Genomic DNA, 21,440 nt, shown 5'->3' on the forward strand with positions numbered 1-21,440 from the left:
ATGGGACATGGGAAGGGTATAATCCTGTTCCTTCCCCCTTCATTTTTTTTGGAGGGTAACTTTTTTCTTATCTCTATCAGTCTCAGCTCACCTCAGAAAAATGGTGACTGATGTGGAGATAGATGGCATTAGTTCTGACTTTTCTAAAGTCCTGTAATTCTTGTCTGAGCATCTTAATATGGGAGAAAGGTGAGTCCTGGGTCTGGCTCAGAGGCAGCTGACTGCCTGGTGTACAGATTTCTCCATGTACAGTCAGAAGGAAATTCAGCCTCTTTATCTGTCCATCCATCCATCTATCCATCCATCTATCAATTCATTTGTTCAAGGTGTCCAATATGTGCCAGGTGCTTGGAGTATTAGGAAAATAAGACACGGTCCTTGTGGGGACTAAGTCTAATTTAGATAGGAGCAGAAGTGTAAGAAGAATGGACCTGATAGTGGTCAATTTCATAGACATTTAAGAGGGCATCGAATGTGAGATGTTAAAAAAAAGAAGGGGGCTTCCCTGGTGGCGCAGTGGTTGAGGGTCCGCCTCCCGGTGCAGGGGACACCGGTTTGTGCCCCGGTCCGGGAGGATCCCACATGCCGCGGAGCGGCTGGGCCAGTGAGCCATGGCTGCTGAGCCTGCGCATCTGGAGCCTGTGCTCCGCAACGGGAGAGGCCACAACAGTGAGGCCCGTGTACCGCAAAAAAAAAAAAAAAAAAAAAAAAAAAGAAGGAAATGTAAAAACCATTGTAGGTAATGCAGACAAGCCTTGCACAAAGGGCAAAAGACAAATATCTTTTTATATTACATAGTTCTTCAAAACACGGTTCCCTGGATTTTAGCACTTGCTTTGAGATAAGCTTGTGGATTATTCTGCAGTGGGATCCTTGCTCGCCCATGAATCAGCAACCAGATGTCGACACCAGAACATTAGTGATCATCTCTAACCATTCCTGCAACTTATTCTGAGGATTTAACTTTGAAACTATGATTTCAAAGAAAACTCTAAGTAAGAACATCCAAGAGCCATTTTCCAGCTATATCTCTAGTTCCAAAGTGTGGGAATGCTGTTGATTTAAAAGCAAACCCTATTTTCCTTCATAAGAAGTCTGTTGTTTTAATATTTTTCTAATGACTAGCATCTAATAAAATAGCACAAATTTACACTGAGATGCTACCCATGCACTCAGGGTAGAGTGACAGACTTTCTTGAATAGCAATTCACATTTAAGCTGACCAACGTAAATGTGGTTTGACTTCAACGTGGTTCAGTAGGAGAAGTGAAATGCTGGATGAGGGCTGTCTGGAACACCCGTGCTGTTCCCACAGCCCATGCCTAGGCAGCATGGTCCCACAGGACTCCCTGATGAAGGTGAGGTTCTACACCTGTGGCAACTGAGCCCTTGAAATGTGGCCACTGTGGCTGGCACTGAGTATTTAATTGTATATAATTTAAATTAAATTAAATTTGAATTTAAACAACCATATGATATGTAGTAGAAAGTTACAGATAGGACATGGCTATGAAAAATCAAAATGGCTTTTCTTCTCTCTTTCCTTCTCTCCCCAGCTCTCCCTCCCCTTTTTATTTTGACTGCACTTTTTTATTTGGTCCAGAAATTAACATAATAATCACAAATTTTCTTAGTACTTTTAGCTTGCTTAATTAGTACAATGTATTTTGCACAATCACTATTTCAGCACCCTATTTAAAGTAGTGTATGTCAAAACTCTTTTTAAGGAAAATGTCTTTGCTATCAAAAAGTTGTAAAACACATCATTGCAATTACTTTCTGGGGGAAAAAACCTTTACTTTGTTAAAGTACTACTAGACACATTAATGTAAATAAGATGAAAGGAACTTCAAAAGTGTCACAGTTGTTTCCATTCCTAAAAATAAGTTGGTGATGAGCCATAGCTTGAAACAGGTGAGAGTAGGTGAGAGTTTCAGTTATACGTCCATTAATCTCTGTACAGATTTGAACAAAATAAGCAGCAAGTGATATCCCGGCTCCTTTTTTTTTCTGCTTGCCTTGCCCCACCTGATCCTTCCTCTCTCCCACCTCCATGACTACTGGATAGAACAAGAGGGCAAAGTCTACACTAAGAAAGGTGGCTCCCAGAGAGCCATGTGAGGGGCAATTACTAGAAGAGAAGCGAATTGCAGGTGAGGTGTGTGAAGCACTGGGGTGGAGACTTGCACTAGGTTCCTTTGGGAGTGACTCTCCCTCAGTTTGCTGATTTCCTCTGGGCTTTTGACTCTCCATGGGTGGGGACATGGAAATGAGAACCAAGGTCATCCTTCCAGTCTTGTCCAGAAGTAGCTGCTCAATAAGTACTTCTTTTTTTAAAAAATTATTTTATTGAAGTATAGTTGATCTACAATGTTGTGTTAATTTCTGTGGTACAGCACAGTGATTCGGTTATACATATATATATATATTCTTTTTTATATTCTTTTCCATTACAGTTTATGACAGGATATTGAATATATAGTTCCCTGTGCTATACAGTAGGACTTTGTTGTTTATCCATTCTGTACGTAATGGTTTGTATCTGCTAATCCCAAACTCCAGTTTATCTCTCCCCCATCCCCTTTCCTTTCGGTAACCATAAGTTTGTTTTCTAAGTCTGTGAGTCTGTTTCCATTTTGTAAATAAGTTCATTTGTTTCTTTCTTTTAGATTCCACATATAAGTGATATCATATGATATTTGTCTTTCTCTGTCTGACTTACTTCACTTAGTATGATAATCTCTAGGTTGATCCTTGTTGCTGTAAATGGCATTATTTCATTCTTTTTTATGGCTGAGTAATATTCCATTGTGTATATCTACCACATCTTCTTTATCCATTCATCTGTTGATGGCCATTTGGGTTGCTTCCACGTCTTGGCTATTGTAAATAGTGCTGCTATGAACATAAGCATGCATGTATCTTTTCAAATTAGAGTTTTGATTCAGCAATCCCACTCCTGGGCTTATATCCAGTCAATAAGCATTTCTTGAATAAGTAAAGGATGTCAGAGCATGGAAACCACTGTTCCAACCTCAGGGAGTCATGGCCCAGCCCAGCTTATTCACCTCTCAGGAATTTTAGAGGAGTTAACCAGAGAATGCTTGGACTGTGTTACTAGGCTGGTATTTATTGGCAGCAATAAACACTGTAATGAAAAATACTGTAGAGCATTGAATATTTAAGCACACCGAAGGGAACTTGGCCTTTGACATCTGGCTGTAGCAGATTGAATAGTTACAACATTGTTGGAAAACATAATCTAATGTATAGTGTGGCAGAATCAGTGATTACATACCCTTGACAGTGGCAAGCATCACTAAAATATATATTTTTCTCCTTTCTACCTTATAGACAGTATTGATAAACCAGGTGCGTCATTGCCTGCCTGGGCCCTAGTTCTACTTGCAATATCATTGTCATTGCTTTTGATCCTGATCATTGTTCTGATTATAATATTCTGCTGCTGTGTCTCCAGGAGAGAGAAACAAGGTAAGTTTTTTGTTGTTATTCATACAGATTTATATATATTTTTGAACTTTTGGTACAAGCCTTTGCAGTTCGTTAGCTCATCAGCTCTTTCAAAAGATATATTGGCTTTTAGAGTCCTTGAAAGGAAATGCATGCCATTCATAGAGAGGGAAAGGACTGTCTCAAGGAAGGAAGCCATTCCTCTGGGGCCTGAGTCAACCCCCCAAGGAAGACAGATCTTCACACTTTGAGAAGGTGAAGAGGCAGTGCCTTTCTCACCAAAGACACTGACTATTTGAGTTTTGTGTTTACTGGCAAGGATATAAGGCTGTCACAATCTGTCATGTAGATGCTACGCTTTTTCTAGAATAATACCCACCTGTCTGAACACATCAAAAGATTATTTTCTATTTTGTAGAATTCTGAGTCTCCTTCTGTAGGTGAATATTGGTGTAGTGGTAGAAAGGAAAACACGGTCTTCTGTTAACAAAAATAGTACAAATAAAATAAATAAACATAGTTACACATGTCTTCTAAATGAAGTCTTTTGAGATACTGCAAGATATATGAAGGAGTGGCCTTGTTTGCGGGGAAAGCCAACATAGAGGTGGGCTTATTAATATTAGGGTGGGTTCATCAACATTGGGGTGGGCTTATTCTGGAGTTAGTTTGTGATTTCAGAAACCACAGGGACTTTGTCATATGGACAGCTCAGGACTTTCCAAGTGTCAAGTGTGTGTGTGTGTGTGTGTGTCCATCTTTGTCTTTCTTTCTCTCAAGAAGCCTCCACATACTCCTACTGAATATTCAAATTAAGTATTTAATATTTAAATATTTAAATTTGAATATTAATTTTCTTAAAGTTAGAGTTTTGATGTTTAGCTACATGTCAGTTTAATTGCACTTTTAATTTTATTAACACTAACTGCCATTCGATGAGCACTTTTTGCTTGTCTGCCAGGCACCATGTTACCTAACTCTTTTACTCAGAATAGTTCTCTTAGTGAGATATTCCATGTGAAGTTCATGGTCCAGCCTTAACTAGGCTAATTGTCTAGCCTTAGCTCCTGCATGGGTTTGGTTTGTCCTTGGGGAATTAATTCTGTGGTATACCTCTATTCTTTAGGAAACAGAAGTGAAAAGTAGTAAATATCTGTTGAACCATATTTGATGGGAATTTGTTTTTACCTAGGAGTTACCCTGTATGCCACAGATGCATTACTCAAAAAAAAAAAAAAAATACACTGGATTTTAATGAAAACGATGAATAACTTAAATTTTAATTTAGAATGGACTAGGATTGTTCATTGCCTTCAGATGATTATTTCTGACATTAGCTATTGTGGCATATTTGGAGAACATTCTATTTATTTGGACTTCTGCATCTCTTAGGCTTTTGTCTGTCCCACGCCAGCCTAGTAAGAAGGTTTGTGGCCACACAGGATGTGCACCAGGGAGATTCTCTGATTCTTAGCTTCCTCATGTACAAAATGGGGATAAGTATTATCCTATAGATTGGTTATGAGAATTAAGTAAATTAACATAATAAAAGTTTGTGTGGTCGTGATCTGTCCTAGATTTTATCTTTCATTTAACTTTGAAAAGTTGATTCACAATGGACGCTACACTTCACCTTGACATAAATGTATAGGATCCAGCGAAGACTTGGATTGTCCCATGTTAATTATTTCCATGCTTAAAAATATTAAATAGCAAGTGTTTTAAAGAGTATTTTCTGGTGCTTTGCTTTGTTGGTGCCTGGAGAATTCTCAGTACTCTTCCTGGTTTACTGGAGACTGACTGAGGACAGCTGAGGACCCCACTCAGCGTGGCCTGTGGAGGCTTTGGGATCGAAGCTTCACAGGAACACTAGCGACATTCCTCTATTACCAGAGGGACACTAGATAATCTCTCCCCTTCAATTCAAATAAGATTGCTTCTGAGGTTCAATTTGAGGTGTGAATCAGCGGATGTTGTCAGAACTGCAAATAAGTGAGAACATTATCCAAAAAATAAGGAAAATGAATATTTTTTTGATCTTGATAAAGCTTGATGCATAGGAGCCCTAGATGGGATGGCAAAAGTGCAAAGCACACTGGCTTTAGTGCCAGATGGATGGGGGCTGCTGTGTGTTACTCCCCATTGGGAAATGCTAGAGTTCCTCCAGTCCAATAATCCATTGATTAAAAACATTAGCAATTTAATGAGAGCTTTTGGGGGTGTGGACACAACTGTATGAATTGATAACATTGGTACATATTGATTGAAAATGTATTTCAGAACAAAAGAAATATAGTGCTGAAGCAATGAAATTCCTTATCGGTTAACGACATGGTTATACTCTTGTAATAGTATCTAGTTTGTTAAAAATATGATAATGCTAACACCTACCTGTTGGGTTGTGACGATTAGATGAAATAACACCTTGCATAGCACTGGCATGGTGCCTGAACAGGTAACTACTGAATGACTGACAGCACGGACTGGGAACACAGAGCATCTCTTCATGGTGAACAGTAGAGTCTTTATAACCTCAGAAATTAGATTCAGTACTCACTAAGTACTTACTGGGCACCTACTATATTTCAGGTACCCAAGTATCACAAATACTTATATTTATGATAGTGAATAGCAAATTCTGCTTTCCTTAAGCTTGGAAGTCATTTGATAGTTCACTGTTGGGAAGCTTAATATCTATTGGATTGCAAACACTCAGTAATGTGAGTATTTAAAATCAGGGGACCTATAAAAATTGATGAGATTTTATATTAAGTATAACTATCCTGATTTTGCTAATGTGATTTTCTTCCTTTTTTTTTTTTTGCAGAATCTAGCTATCAAAGTGAAATAAGGTAAGTTTGAGATCACATCAATTTTATGAAAATAAAAAACAAATGAAAACCAATCAACACAGACACACAGAGCTGTGGGATTTTAGGATTATGTTACTCAGAATTAGGTACTAAAAATGGACAATTCTGAAAAACACGTGTGCCAATCACAAACTCATAGGACAACATTAATTGCAGAATAAAATAGGTGGGTTCCTACTGCTTAAGTTTGACTTGCTCACTTAGGAAAGTGGAGTGCAATTTTAGTTGGTGTCTGGCATTCACAGCTCTTTCCACAAGAGGACACTCTGTACTGTGACTGTTGGCCCTCCTGCTTTGAGTCAAGGCTAGAGATGTGAGGACCATTTCAAGGATGCCAAAGAACCAGGCAGAGGTCCTGCTGGAATTTCTGGGGTAGTAGAGACAGTGAGACCAGCTGGTTGGCTAAGGCAATGAAACTGACCAGGCAGAAAGATTAGGAGTGTTCACAGCTCACTGTTCAGGGCGGAGGGACAGAGAAATTCCTGCCATTCTCACGGCTGTCCAGAAGTAACTGCAAGCACTTTTAAGGTAACTGTGTCAAGCACTTACTAAAACCAGTTTCAGTGTCTGCAATATTTACATAATTATAAATACACTCAGGGGAAGGACTTTTAGACAGTGGTGATTTTTTGGGGGGTGTTAAAACCCCATCTACTTTTCAGTATTTTATTAGATAATTTTAATATGTGAAATGCTGTGATTTAAAATATCTTCCGGCTCCATGTGGTAAAGGACGAGGTATGTAATCATCATGTAACAGATACCATCCATTTTCCCTCGACCCCAGTCACTTCCTGGTGATAATGTGGTTCGCTTTCTCTGAGGATGCCACAAAGCAGCAATCTGAAAATATACGTCCTTTGGGGCCTGACTTGGGGCAAGAGGAGAGGAAGGAAAACTGACCTCTATAATTATACTGGAATTTCTCTCAATTGCTATCACCAGCCGGGTGGCGGTCTGAATTCTTCTGTTCGTCATTATTGACTGTGTAATGTCAATTCTATTCTCTGGGATCTTAGGTGATTTCAAAACGTAATACAGTGATCAACAGCCATTCAAGGCAATGGGTAGAGAACAACAATAACAATGGCAATAATAATCATGACAAAAGTAGTGACAGTAAGAGCTAGCATGAGTGCCTAGCATGCGTGTCAGGCTATTTTACACTTGATGGAGGTTATCTTCCTTAATTCTCCCAATGATTTTATGAGACTATTTTTCCATTTTGTAGATGAAGAAGCTGAGGGGTATAGGGAGGTTAAGTAATGTGCTCAGTATCTCCTGTCCAGAGAATGGAAGGGTCTGAATGTGAACCAGCTGACCTTGCTCAGGACCTGAGCTCTTGTCTGTGTGCAGCTCTCACCCTTAGATACAAGTGCATTGGGCCCAGGGAAGAAAAATGGGGCAGCTCACTGGGGCCCCCGTGTTGTACCTGCTTCCCCTCCCACTGGGTCAACAGTGCTAACTCTGGCTGCTCACAGATTTCTACTGAATTAAAAGAACATATATATATATATATATATATATTTCATATATATATTTTTCCTATAGGATCAATGCATGCTTATTTTAGAAAAAAAATTTTAAGTAAAGATAGTTTATAAGAAATGGTTTTAAAATCACCCCTAATTCTATTGCCCAGAAGTAACTGTTACCTAAGTACGTATATATTTACACACATGTGTGTTCACCAAGATACACACACGTATGTGTTTTGTGAAATTTGGATCATAATAAACGTCATTTAATATCTTTTTCTCCTCCCTTGACACTATTCTGAAGATTATTTCTGTTGACAAATACTTGCCTACAATGTTTTTGTTTCATTTGCTTAATAAAGTCTTTTATTAAAATATAACTATAGAAAAGTACACAAATCGTGACTACATAGCTTGATTAATTTTCATAAAGCATATGTACCTGAACCTGGACACCCCCAGGACCCCAACCCCGACTCAGGCCTCCATGAAATCATCTGCTGCCTCTTCCTCAAAGGTCATGGCTTCTGACATCTATCCCCACATCCCCAGAAGTTAGAGTTGTATAAACTTGATATCAATGAAGTCATGCGATATGTCTGCCTTCTTGAACTTCAGGCTGTGAGATCGATCATATTATTGAATGTAGATGTCAGGGGTTTATTACTATATAATACCAAGTAAGGGGCATATAGGCAGTTGATCTTTCCATTTTACACTAAAAGGGCATTTGGGACCGTGATGCACATTACTGCACTAAGCGATCTTGTGTGTGTCTTTTGGTGACATGTATAGCAGTCCTCATTCCTGTTTTGTATTCTGTTGGGTATAATCTACTAGTGCAAGCTGGGTCATAGGGCAGGTATATGTTCAGCTTTAGATGATGTTACCATACAATTTTCAAAGTAGGTTTAGAAGTTTACACTTTTACCAGCAGTGTATGAGAGTTCTCACCTGTAATAATTTTTACAAGTGGCATGGAATTCCATTTTAGAGATGCATTGTCATTTATTTTACTACTTCCCTACCTATGGCTGCGCACCTGTGTTTGCACGTTTGCTAGTATAAATAGCTCATGAATGAACATTCTCTCAGATAAATCTTTGCACATACCCTTGCGTATTTCCCTTGCTTATTATAATCAATTCTTAGTGGTTAAGCATAAATATTTAAAAATCTTTGGGTATCCATTGCCAAACTTCTTTCCCCTGGGAAGCTGCACCAATTTTTGCTTTATTTCAGAGGCTAGCATACTTCTTCTATCAAGGGCCAGATGGTAAAACTTTGGGGTTTTGTGGGCCACATGCTCTCCGTCACAACTACTCAACTCTGCTGCTGTAACAGGAAAGCAGCCATAGACAATATGGAAGCAGACGGGTTCCAGTAAAACTTTATTTAAAAAAACAGATAGGGAGTTGGATTTGGCCTGTGGGTCATAGCTGGCCAGCCCTGCTTTATTTGGTCACTGGTGTCTGAGAGTTGAGTACCAACCACCTGGGGACTGGGGTCTATGGACCTATCATGATAAAGTTCCATTTCTCCCCATAAGGGGAGTGTGTGAGACACAGGCCATCTACACAGCCGTGCTGGTGGCTGTGAGGGTACATCCCATTGCTAGCCACCCTCCAGGGGCCAGTGCCCAAGCTTCGGCCTCGTGGTGAGTTCACTGTGTGTGAATGCTCTGGGTGGAGTAGTGAGACCCAAGCATCCATTGCTGATTAACATTTGGCTTTTTCAAATGGTCTAATTCTAGGAAATCTGCAAATATGAAGACAAACAAAGACACTTCTGGGACAAAGTTAAAAAGTGGAAATGAAAACTATGGCTACAGTTCAGATGAGCCGAGGACCACAAGTGAGTAGCCAGGCAGGTGCAGTGGAAAGATCTGGAAAGGAAAGTGTCGGGAGAGAGGCTGGCCCATCAAACACCAGCTTCTGAAGGCACCTGCCCTAGTGGTTGGCGGTCATTATTTGGGGAGTAATTTTTAGAAGAAAGAGACATTCCAGAACTAGAAATATTCTAGGAGAAGATAACAGTCAAACCCACCTATTTGTCTAAAGTTTAAAAGAAATCGAGGTGGAAATCTAAGAGTTTTTTAAAAATAATTTTTTTCTCGGTGTTTTCTCTCTTTTTAAAAAAAATGCTTCTACCTTAAATTGTGTGAAGAGGCATTTGAATACATTGAGGGTAACTGCCCCAAAACTTCAATTAAATCTGAAATTCAGCAAGAAAACTTTTCCTCTTCAATCCGACAGTCATAACGGGGGGTGTTTCTGAAACCACTGTCACTAGTGAGGGGCAAAGGTAGTATCTGAACCAAGATCCTTTTGAAAGCAGTTGAGAGAAAGAGAGATGGTACAAATTACCCCTTAGCGGTTGGGGAGGGAGACTGGCCCTCACAAGTTGCCGGCAGAACAAATTCCAGAGACAGTTTTGTTTAACTGATTCTTGCTGAGAGGCTAGAAAACTTTTGTTCACTGAGATTGGGACTCTATTCTTGTCAACCCCATAATTTCCATTTTTCCATGGCTGTCTCCTATGTACATCCAAATTGTATGCTTCAGATTTAAAAGAATTCCACAAAGCATAGACAGTTTCCTTTGATAATCTGATCAAAGCCTCTTGCAGAATTTCCTGTGATAGAATATTTATTCGTTAATATTTTATGTGATTAATCAAATAGCTTGACCAAAATCATGGCCCAAACTGAACCTCTCTGGCTCCGTTTTTTCCCGTGTTTATTTCCCTCGATGAGCCGTTAAAGCTATGGATTCATCTTGTCTCTGGATGAGACTAACGTGTCAAGAAAGGAATTGATTTTGAGTCCTTTTGCTATGTTTTTAATTTCATTAGAAAGATAAAGTTCTAAAAATATGTGACCTCAAGTAAACTTAAAAAAAAAACATTTGTGGTTACAGATTATTGATGCCAGGGGTACTGCTTAAAAGCAAAGGTATTTCTTTATGGATCGGAATTGTTAGAATAGGTAGTGTGGTTGTGGTCACTTGTGACTCTAAAATCATTTTTCTGTTGCAGAGACTGCTTCTCTCCCTGCAAAGTCCTCTGAATCCAGTGTTCCAGAACAACGTGGCAGTAGGCAACCGCATCAGGTGATTCAGACATTCTTCTCCCTTTTGGACTTTTTTTTTTTGCTACTTAAAAACCCTTCCCCCATGGTAGGTGTTTACATTACATTCATGATGGACAAACGTGGCCTTTGCTCACCTCCAAGTCAGCATGGAGGAATGGGGCTGGAACACGTAATGTCTCTTTGTAGTGGGTTTTTTGGGAAAGACCAGAAGTTTAATTGGGAGCTGGTAGTCTTGAGGTGTCAGTTAGACGTCCACACAGAGGTATGGGGCATGGAGATGGATGTGTGAGTTTGGGGCTCCGGGCAGAGGCACGATCGCAGGTGTTCCTGGTTGCTAGGCAACTTTTGATGGGAACCTCCCTTCTAAGGGACATTAAACATAAAGAAAACCATCCATTAGGAGCCTTGAGGACACAGTACGTTCATTTTCCAACACTGAGTTAGCATTGGTTGTCACTCATGAATGAATTAGAGTTCATATGCAGAAAATATGATTCTTTATATCCAAAAATCATATTAAACAAACGTGTGTATAACCAGGACCATTTCCTGGCCTGTGCATCTTCAGAGGAGAAGTACTTGGATGAGATTCTGCCATAATGTCCCCAGTGGGTGTTTTCCCCATTTAGCTTTTGGGAAAGCCAGACTCACAGGTTGGGTCTCCGGCAGTTTGCTGGATCAGGTGGCCTTGGCTTTGTTCTGCCTTGGAGTTGCGACTGGCCTGAGGAGCTACTGCTGAGCGTGCGCCTCCAAAACCCCATCTTTCCTTCCTGGCGTAGATATTCACTTGAGTTTCCAGGCGGCTCCAGGCTGTCATATTCCTTCCTGCAGTCGGGATTCAGCTCCATGCATACAGCTTGTCAGTGATGTGTGCCTCCCAGGCCTTTGGGGGAAAAGGGAGTTTTGATTGATGCTCAGCCATGTATCGGGTGGAATGAAATGATGCTATTAGCGACAACCAAGGTAGTCAGGCGGGAAGACGTATGAAGAGGCTTCACAAAAGCAGATGGGCCTACGTGACAAATTGTGAGCCCCCGGTACGAGTTCAAGCTCCTTCCTCAGGCTGAGTGGCAGAAAAATAGAGACATAAAATTCTTCCCATCAAGGCTGCTCTCTTGGGCACATATATCTTTCGGCTGTAGAGATGCAACCGATGCATCTATTGACTAAGAGATGGTGGGTGAAAGGGAGTAATTGCCGGGCTGTGAAGGACATTTCCTGTCAAGACCCCACGACTGGACCTGAGTGGGGAATGCGGTCTGATGAAGTGGCTCTCTCTTCCCCAGCGCCAAGCATGGTCACTCCAAGAAGACACTTAAGCCAATCTTTACTTCCGTGGCATTTCTGTGGTTACCTTTTTCTGTTGTGTGTCTTTTCACCTGACAAGCCACAGTGCTCAGGTCTGCAGTGGAGGATGGGGCAGCTGGGGAGGAGATACAGAAGAGGGTCATGTCAGTTGATTCCCCTTGATATAAATGAGGAGAAAGGAGAAGTCTAGATGCATTTGGATACAAGAATGGAGGATGATGTTTGGAGCTCTGAATGGATGCTCTTAAGCTTGACGTGTTATTTTGAAAATATACAGGGAGAGAAATTTAAGAAGTTTCTGCTACTTAGACATGTAACCGGTTAAATAATCTATTGGTGGAAAAAGAACAGTGGCCATTGAGGTGCTGGGCCCTGGGGGCTGGTAACACACATATCTGTGTTTCTTGAAGTGTTTGTAAGGCTACTAGGGAAGCAGCACATCTTGGCCAGAGCACCAGGGTCCTTAAGAAACAAAGAGTATGAAAGGAAGATGAACTGTTTTTGCCTGAGCTAGAAACTGACAAAGGGTTTTTAAATAGCTGGATTTTTCTAAGCGAGGGAACTTGGACAAGCACATTTATGAAGAGGCCTGTCTTTGGTCATTAAGCAAAGGGTGCCTTGCCGGTGTGGGCCCAGGCACTCTGTCCTGGATGCCCATTTGAAGAACCTGAATGTGAGATGTACTGTGAGCTATGCTTCCCATGAGGCACTTAAAGGAGGAAGGGAGCAGATAAATACCATATAATATCACTTCTGTGTGGAATCTAAAAAAATGATACAAGTGAACTTATTTACAAAACAGAAATAGACCCACAGACATAGAAAACAAAATTATGGTTCCCAAAGAGGAAAGGGGGAGGAGAGATAAATTAGGAGTTTTGGATTAACAGGTATGCACTACTATATATAAAATAGATAAACAACAAGGTCCTACTGTATAGCACAGGGAACTCTACTAAATATTTTGTAATAACCTATGAGGGAAAAGAATCTGAATATATATACATTGGGACTGGCCAAAAAGTTCATTCGGGTTTTCTGTAACATCTTATGGATGAAACTGAATGAACTTTTTGGCCAACCCAATATATGTAACTGAATCACTTTGCTGTACACCTGAAACTAACACGACATTGTAAGTCAACTGTACTTGAATTTAAAAAAAAAGAGGGAGGGAACAAGTTGGTCAGTAGAGGAAAGGGCTGGGCATTCAGTAGGTCCTTTCTGTGTCCTTATTCCAAAGAGGACATAGTCCTGCATGTGATCATATGGCCACTGAAGAGCCACCAGGTGGTCAAGCCACAGCTAGTAGAAGCAGGTCCAGGCGACCCTTAGCCAGAGGTTCCTTTAGAACTTGCCAAGGCCAGGCCTGCAGCCCAGCCTGGTCTGGGTGGCCACGTCCCCTGCTGGGCAGGCTCATGAGGACTTTCCTCAGAACTACTTAGGCCACGGAGCAAAGACAGTGCAATCTGTGCTTTCTTTCCTCATAAACTTTCTCCATGTGCAATGAGCTTTGCTCCCTGGAGGGCCCAGGACAGGCAGCTGAGAGCTATTCAGAGCCCTGTCCTTTGTCCTTTCATCCTGCCTTCCTCTCCGCTTGTCTCTGTGGGACTCATTTTGTCCACTTTGCCGTCCTTGCTGCTGTGGGGCGTGGCCACCCACGTGGGCCTCAGGGGCCCAGAGCAGGTGCCCAGTGAGACCCACGTGGGCCTCAGGGGCCCAGAGCAGATGCTCAGTGAGACCCACGTGGTCCTCAGGGGCCCAGAGCAGGTGCCCAGCGAGACTCCTGCCCAAGAAGCTGGCTTGTTAGAATTCAGGGTGGTTGACTACAGATGACACAGTTTTGCAGAAAATCTGCTCTAGGCTCAGGTCCCCAAAAAGCCTGTCAGTTAAACCGAGAGATCTCAAGCTGTGAGTCAGCCTGCAGCAAAAGCACAGCCCAGGCTCCATCACTGTGGAGCTGGTTGGGTCAGATGCAAGTCCTGTGGGTGGAGACAGGGTGTGCCTGACAGCAGCTAAGGCTCTGCTCTAGGTCAACAGGTCGCACTCAGAGCAGGGCCATCTTGCCTTTGGCAAGTACAGCAACTCACAAGTCCACGTGTGCGTGTTCTCTCCACGCTGTCTTCTCTTCTGCTCGGCTGGTGTCTTATTTGCCCTCTGCATCTCAGGAGGTCTTACGTAGTGGATGGCCATTGACTACACACAGTCTGGCACAGCATTCTGGGCATTCCTTACACAGTAATTCCTTCCAGTGGAGAATGTTCTCAATGCCCAGCATTGTGCTGTCACCAACAGGGCGACACCAGGAGCCCGTGTGCATATAGACTGATCATCACAGTGAAATCATGACAAAAAATATTATTTGACAAACATAGATGAGTATGCAACATTTTGTTTTGGATCCCTGAAGAAAGATACATGATTCCTGGTCAAACTGCCATTTTGCTCCTTTGTAATCTTGGTCACTTTGGGTTTTCTTCAAGGCTCCCTCGTTCAAACATGATCCAAGAAAGGGGAAACCCAAAGGGCCTGGGATGCTTAGGGGACTCATCGCTGTGGCCTTTGGGATGCACAGGCTCTTGGCCCCCACCTGCAGACTTCCTGTCTCAGTAGAGCTGGGGAGGCAGCCTGGGCATCTCTGCATTTTAGAGCCAGCTGAGGGAGCTCTGACATGTGGCTAGATTGAAGGGTTATTGGCTGCCATAGAGTAAGACGGCAGTGGGGCATGCAGGAGGGGAGAGTGCGACTTTGCCAAAGATGGACTTGCCTACTTTGTCATTTCACCCCATCCAGTACTTATGATTTGCTCAGAGTCCCAAGGCATTCATGGTAACCACACCGGGCAGAGGCTGTACTGGACCCCTCCCCGGGGTTGATGGTGCCTGTACTCTTGCTGGCATCATGTGGATTCCCTTACAAGGAGAGAAGGCCCTGGAGTCTGTGGCCATGTCCGCTCAGAGCTGCACACAGTTGCTGAGGAGCGGGCGTTTTTGGAGGTCACTCCCACCCAGAGTTCCACCACCTGGGTCTACATCCACAGGCTGCAGAGAGCCTCTTCACGCTGCGTCTTCATCATGCATTGCCAAGTATGTTTTAAATTACATCCTACGCTCAACAGTTACTAGAACAGGAGCCTGGATTCTTAATGCTTTAGGAACGGATGAAACCCTGTCGCCACGACACCAGCCCCCCATGACCCTCGCTCCTCTGACATCTTTCCCGTTAAGGTCCGGAACGCCAGAGGCCCACTCTGCTGTGGGGAAAGGCAGCATGGATGTCGTGGCGAACCTCTTTTCTCAGATCTCCAGTTGTCTCTCGATACTTTCAGTGCTGACTGTCCTTGAAAACATCAGAAGGGGTGAGGGCTCAGCTCAGGGACAGTGTCATCAGGGACACTGTCATCGGGGACAGGCTGAGGGCTGGAGGTTGGCTCCATAGAAGGCCAGCCACTGTGGTCAGAGGCCACAGGGGGCCATGGCTGATGTAGGCCAGGTCCTTTGGGAGTTGCTGGCTTGTAAACCATGGGAAGACGCCCCCACTAGCCGCCTGGAGCACCTCCCATGCTCATCCCTACCTCTCAGCCCACTGCCTTGCCAGGGTGTCCCGTGAACTTGGGGCTCTTTACCAGAGGCTGAGATGGAGAATCCTCATTCCTATAACGAATGGGCAGAAACGGGGAAAGTGTTTCCTGTATCCTGGGTCCCAAAGCATGCTCACTGAGCGTGGAGGTGCAGCCAGCACTTAGAGACACACTTATCTGGGTACCTGCTGATCGAGCCGTGGTCCTCAGTACAGAGAAGCTCTTTGGGGGCAGGGGGAGGGCTTGTTAAAATGCACGCTCCTGAGTGTGTTCCAGAATTTCTGGATCAGAATCTCTGGAAGATATGAGCGAAGAAAGGGCATTTTTACCTTGTTCCCCAGGCAATCTGCTTTAAGGAAATTGTTTTGTGGCTCAGCGTGAAATACAGACATGTATTGCATTGTTTCTAAGGGAAAGTCATTCTGAGTTTTAGGGGTTTGCTTACATCTGTGCATTTGGAATGATCCGTGTTCACAACCCCACTGAATGGAGCTTGCCACAGAACATGGAGGATCCGAGATGCCTGTGGTGGGGCTGTGATGAGGGTCAAATGGAAGCGTCTCGGCACCAGAATATTCCATAACCACATGACACCATAGCTGAGGAACACCTTTTAAATCTCCCATGTTTTAGGTGGGTCTAAGGCACATCGCATTCAATATATATGAATGATAGAAAGAGGATTTGGGGCTGTAGAGACCCCAGATCATGCACTAAATTTTAAGAAGGCTCAGAAGGTAAAAAAAGAGACTGATTTTCCAAACTGACATGAACCAAAACATGACAGTTTTCTACACTGATTATTTCTATCCTGGCTGCATCTCCAGATAGGATATATGACACTGACATTATTTTCCAGACAAGAATTTCTGTTGGTGAAGTACAGATAACGCAGGTGTAACTGCCCACGAAACACACTGGCGCAAAACTAATAAATAAAATCAGAAATTCTTTCTGAAAATTACAGTCAATGGGAAAGGGAAGCACCTTTTATTTTGATAGGAAGTCATAGGGTTTGCAAATATTTTGCATCATGATGAATATTTCAATCAAACGATTCACGTTTTCCTCTCCTTGACTCGCTGTCAGTTCATTTTTCTGGTTATTTCAGGCAATTCTGTGTCTTTCCTCCTGACTCTTTCAGTTTTGGGGGGAGAGCTTATGAATAACTTGAAACCTGGATGATGTCTTCCCTGCTAACCTTTTCCCCATTGAGGTCAACAGAAATAAACTCTTGATAAACTTAGAAAACCACAATGGTTGGTGTAACCATGTCATGGGGACAAAAGGCAAACGACAGCAAAAATCCCAGGCATCATCACAGCAGAAGCACCGTCTTTACGGTGCGATGTAGCCCCATCAGACCTGTGGGGCTACATCCTTGTGTGATGGGGAGTCAATGAATTAAAACCACGAGTCAGCGTGATTCCACCCCCCAGACTTGCTGATGTTCCATTGTGATGTAAATTATTTATGGTGCCCAGTTACATTATTTAAGATGTTAAATGCAGCTCGGGTGCCCTGGAGTCTGAGTCAGCATCCTCAGGGTGGCAGGAAAATACGCTGCATGTACTGTATTTTATTTTAATTAATTAATTATTTTTTATGTAAAGGACTGATGGCTTTTAATTAATTAATTAATTTAGTTTTGGCTTCATTGGGTCTTTGTTGGTGCACACAGGCTTTCTCTAGTTGTGGCGAGCAGGGGCTACTCTTTGTTATGGTGTGTGGGCTTCTCACTGTGGTGGCTTCTCTTGCTGTGGAGCACGGGCTCTAGGTGCCCAGGATTCAATAGTTGTGGCACGTGGGCTCAGTAGTTGTGGCACACGGGCTTAGTTGCTCCGGGGCATGTGGGATCTTCCCAGACCAGGGCTCGAACCTGTGTCCCCTGCACTGGCAGGCAGATTCTTAACCACTGTGCCATCAGGGAAGTCCACTGCATGTATTTTAATAGGGCAACACTCTTCCACAGGCATTGGCCCCTCAGAGGAGTGAATGGTCTGCTTGGTAGTACATTTCAGAATGTAAGAGCCAGGAACACTGTCTGAGGAGACAGGTGGGTGATCGACACGGAGTCAGTTCTTCAGTTTTGCTCCTTTCCTTTAGAAAGAAAGTGTGTTATTTAAAGAAGGTTAGAAATATTTTACATTTTCACACAATGGTGAGAATTTCCATAGGGATATTGAAAAACAAAACAGTGAATCTTTACTGTAATTTGCCTTCATATAAACACTGGATTCTTTGAATTGGATCGCTCTTTAGGCCCTGAACTTGGGAAACATCTGCAGTGTGTGTTATTGAAAATCATAGAGGAAGGACCTGTGTTAACATCTGTGCTCCTCTCTGCAGCCTCGTTTTATCTTAGCTGATGAGTTGAACTTCCTTCTCAAGTGTGCCATTATGGTGATCTCAACCAACTCAATCTACCCTTTTCTCTCTGTCTCCAGGGATCTGATCAGCACCAGCTGGGCCCGGCAAGTCGCCCACAGGTTTTCTTTAACGTGGCCAGTCCTAAGAAGGTCAGAAATGTGACTTTGGTATAGTACAGTCATCCCTTTGGCTCCACATGGCACTTGGCTGATGACCTACATCGCGATGATATTGTCAGTGCTCATGATGATGTCATCATTGCTCACAATGGTGTCGCCATTGCTCTCCATCATCCTATGGCTGGGCTCCAGCTTTGCCAACATGACCTAGAAGAAGCGATGTTGGCATCATCAGAACGGATATTTTATATGGAGGGTAGGAATCCATTTTCCCAGCTTCTAAAGTGGAATTTGACTTTTAAAATGTATCGAGATTTCAGTGAATTCCATAGTTACTAAGTAAAAGCTGCAAATTCATCATGATCGTGCTTCTGATCACTCAACACTCCTGCTTGCTAACCCAACAAATGGTAGATAAGTCTACATCCCACCATGACATTTAAGAAGTTTTTATTATCTGAAATCCTATGAAGTGATATTTATGTATGTTTACTATGTGGGTATTATTGCATATTATCTGTGAAAAAAAGAGGATAAAAATTAGGATCAATCAGACATCTAAAATTACCCAGAATGGGGAGCTCCCTGGTGGTCCAGTGGTTAGGACTTGGCGCTTTCACTGCCATAGCCCAGGTTCGATCCCTGGTTGGGGAACTAAGATCCTGCAAGCCGCATGACATGGCAAAAAATAAAAATTAAAATTGCCCAGAAAATCAGAACTTATAGGTTATAAGTAATTTTAAATTCTAAAGCTAATGTGTACCTTGAGAAATATCTCATTATTGAATATTGACATGAAGACATTCATTTTTATCTGCTCCCTTATCAGTCTTGTTCTCTTGTCCTCGGATGAGTTAGATGTGGATTATGTTTTGTGGGGGACATACTCCAGCCATGAAAAAACTGGAAATGGGCAACATGTTCTTTCATAAATAAAAGGGAAAACACCAATAAACTTGTATTGCTTTTCTTAACTCTTTACTATTCAGGGGGTAGTTTAAAGAATCATAGAGCTTAGGAACCAAGAATTTTCCAAGAAACAAAACAGAGACCTCTATAAAACTTTTTTTTTCTTTTTTCATGTAGAGATTTTCAGTGTATTTCGCTGTCCACCCCATCACTTCATATTTAACGTAGAGGCTATTATTTGGCTGTGCTCTGCCCTGGTTGGAACAGATTGCTATGATGGTCAGTAATTAGCAACTGTTCTGGGCCCCCAGGCCCAACCATGCTATTGCTGAAGTGGAATTCGACTTTTTTTTTTTTTAACATCTTTATTGGAGTATAATTGCTTCACAGTGGTTTGTTAGTTTCTGCTTTATAACAAAGTGAATCAGTTATACATATACATATGTTCCCATATCTCTTCCCTCTTGCGTCTCCCTCCCTCCCACCCTCCCTATCCCACCCCTCTACGTGGTCACAAAGCACCGAGCTGATCTCCCTGTGCTATGCAGCTGCTTCCCACTAGCTATCTATTTTACATTTGGTAGTGTATATATGTCCATGCCACTCTCTCACTTCATCCCAGATTACCCTTCCTCCTCCCCATGTCCTCAAGTCCATTCTCTAGTAGGTCTGCATCTTTATGGAATTCGACTTTTAAAGTGTTAAGATTGTGGTGAATTCCTTGAAGTTACCTGGTAGAAGACACAAATTCATCGTGATGATGTTTCTTACCACTCCACACTCCTGCGTGCTAATCCAGTGGTAGAGAGGTCTATACAGGCCGACCTTGGAGATGTTGCAGGTTCAGTTCCAGAACACAGTAATAAAGCAAGTAACAGGAATGTTTTGGTTTCCCAGTGCATGTGAAAGTGACATTTACACTATACAGTAGTCTATTAAATGTGCCCTAGCACTATGTCTAAAAAACAACACACAGACCTTAATTAAAAAATATTTTCTTGCTAAAAACTGCTCACCATCATCTGAGAGTTCAGTGAGTTGCAATCCTTTTGCAATAGCCACATCAAAGATCACTGATCACAGGTCACCATGTCGATTGAAAAAACCTGCACAACCTAAAAGTTGAGAATTATGTTTTACTTGGCAGACTTTCTGAGGACTTCAAGCCTGGAAGGTAGCCTCTCAGTTAACTCTGAGGGACCTCTCCAAAGAAGGCAGGGTGGAGCCAGGATATATAGCAGTTTTGCAGCAAAGAGCAGGTAGTTGGAACATCAAAAAGTTACTGTTAATTAAAGAAAACCAAACACCTCAAGCTAAGGAATTTAGTGCTTTTCTCTGTATGGGAAGATGCAAGAGTCCGGGCTCACTGAAATCATTCCTTCGATGTGCACCTCAGCTCTCTGGGGCCAGCATCCTCTTCTTTCCCATCCTGAGTCCCCTCGAGGGCACCACTTGGGGAGGGGGCTGCAGTGGCTGAGGTCTTGATGGCTGCACCACCCTTTGTTTGCTGATATGGCAGGCAACGTTGTTCATCCACAACCATGACGAGTATAATAATAATGAAAAAGTTTGAAATATTGCAAGAATTACCAAAATGGATCAGAGACGTGAAGTGAGCAAATGCTTTTGGAAAAATGGCGCTGATAGACTTGGGCTGGGGTGTCACAAACCTTCAATTTGTAAATAATGCAATATCTACATAGCACAATAAAGCAAAGAGTAATAAAACAAGGTGTACCTGTATACTATCATGATTTTTAAAGTATTTCTTCATCATAAATCACATTTACTCTCTACCCTGGACCCCCTCCTATGAACTGACAACTAACTCAAGGGGTATTTGCTGGTACAACGTGAGGCTGTGTTCTGTTCCGTACTGTTCTGATTGGTCAGTGCCCCTACACTACCCACTCTGATTGGGTGGCACCCATACACTATCCATTCTGATTGGGTGGTGTTCCTGTTTTATAGGTTGTCAAATATTTTGTATATGCCCGCTACTTAGAGGATCCTGAAAAAAAGATCACCTTTTCTAAGACTGTGTCCCTAATGTGAGGGAATTGGTCACTATTTTCTTTAGAGTAGAACTAAAATGCAAAATTTCGAAACACCATGAATATAGCTATATCACTATTGTCACCTACACATTGGCACTTGCCATCTAGATTTACAAGGATTAAATTATGAGCCAAAGCAGTGCTGACCTTCAACACCATCTGAAAGGAGTTCAGGGTGGAGATC

General features: G+C 42.4%; 1 protein-coding gene across 3 annotated transcripts in view; it reads left to right on the forward strand.

Moving 5' to 3' along the window:
- The window catches only part of IGSF5 (immunoglobulin superfamily member 5), a 72,509-nt gene that overhangs the window by 24,611 nt on the left and 26,458 nt on the right, over positions 1–21,440 (forward strand). For 2 of the 3 annotated variants that reach the window (XM_082624490.1, XM_082624489.1), the window contains exons 5-8: positions 3,355–3,492; positions 6,299–6,323; positions 9,576–9,676; positions 10,859–10,932. In XM_082624490.1, the coding sequence (XP_082480616.1) occupies positions 3,355–3,492; positions 6,299–6,323; positions 9,576–9,676; positions 10,859–10,932 (338 nt within the window). Of the gene's footprint in view, positions 1–3,354; positions 3,493–6,298; positions 6,324–9,575; positions 9,677–10,858; positions 10,933–18,248; positions 19,246–21,440 lie in introns of those variants that run through there. The other variant, XM_082624488.1, reaches the window with a different exon arrangement.

The sequence above is a fragment of the Mesoplodon mirus genome (assembly GCF_964341445.2).
Source record: "Mesoplodon mirus genome assembly, chromosome: 6".
NCBI lineage: Eukaryota > Metazoa > Chordata > Mammalia > Artiodactyla > Ziphiidae > Mesoplodon > Mesoplodon mirus.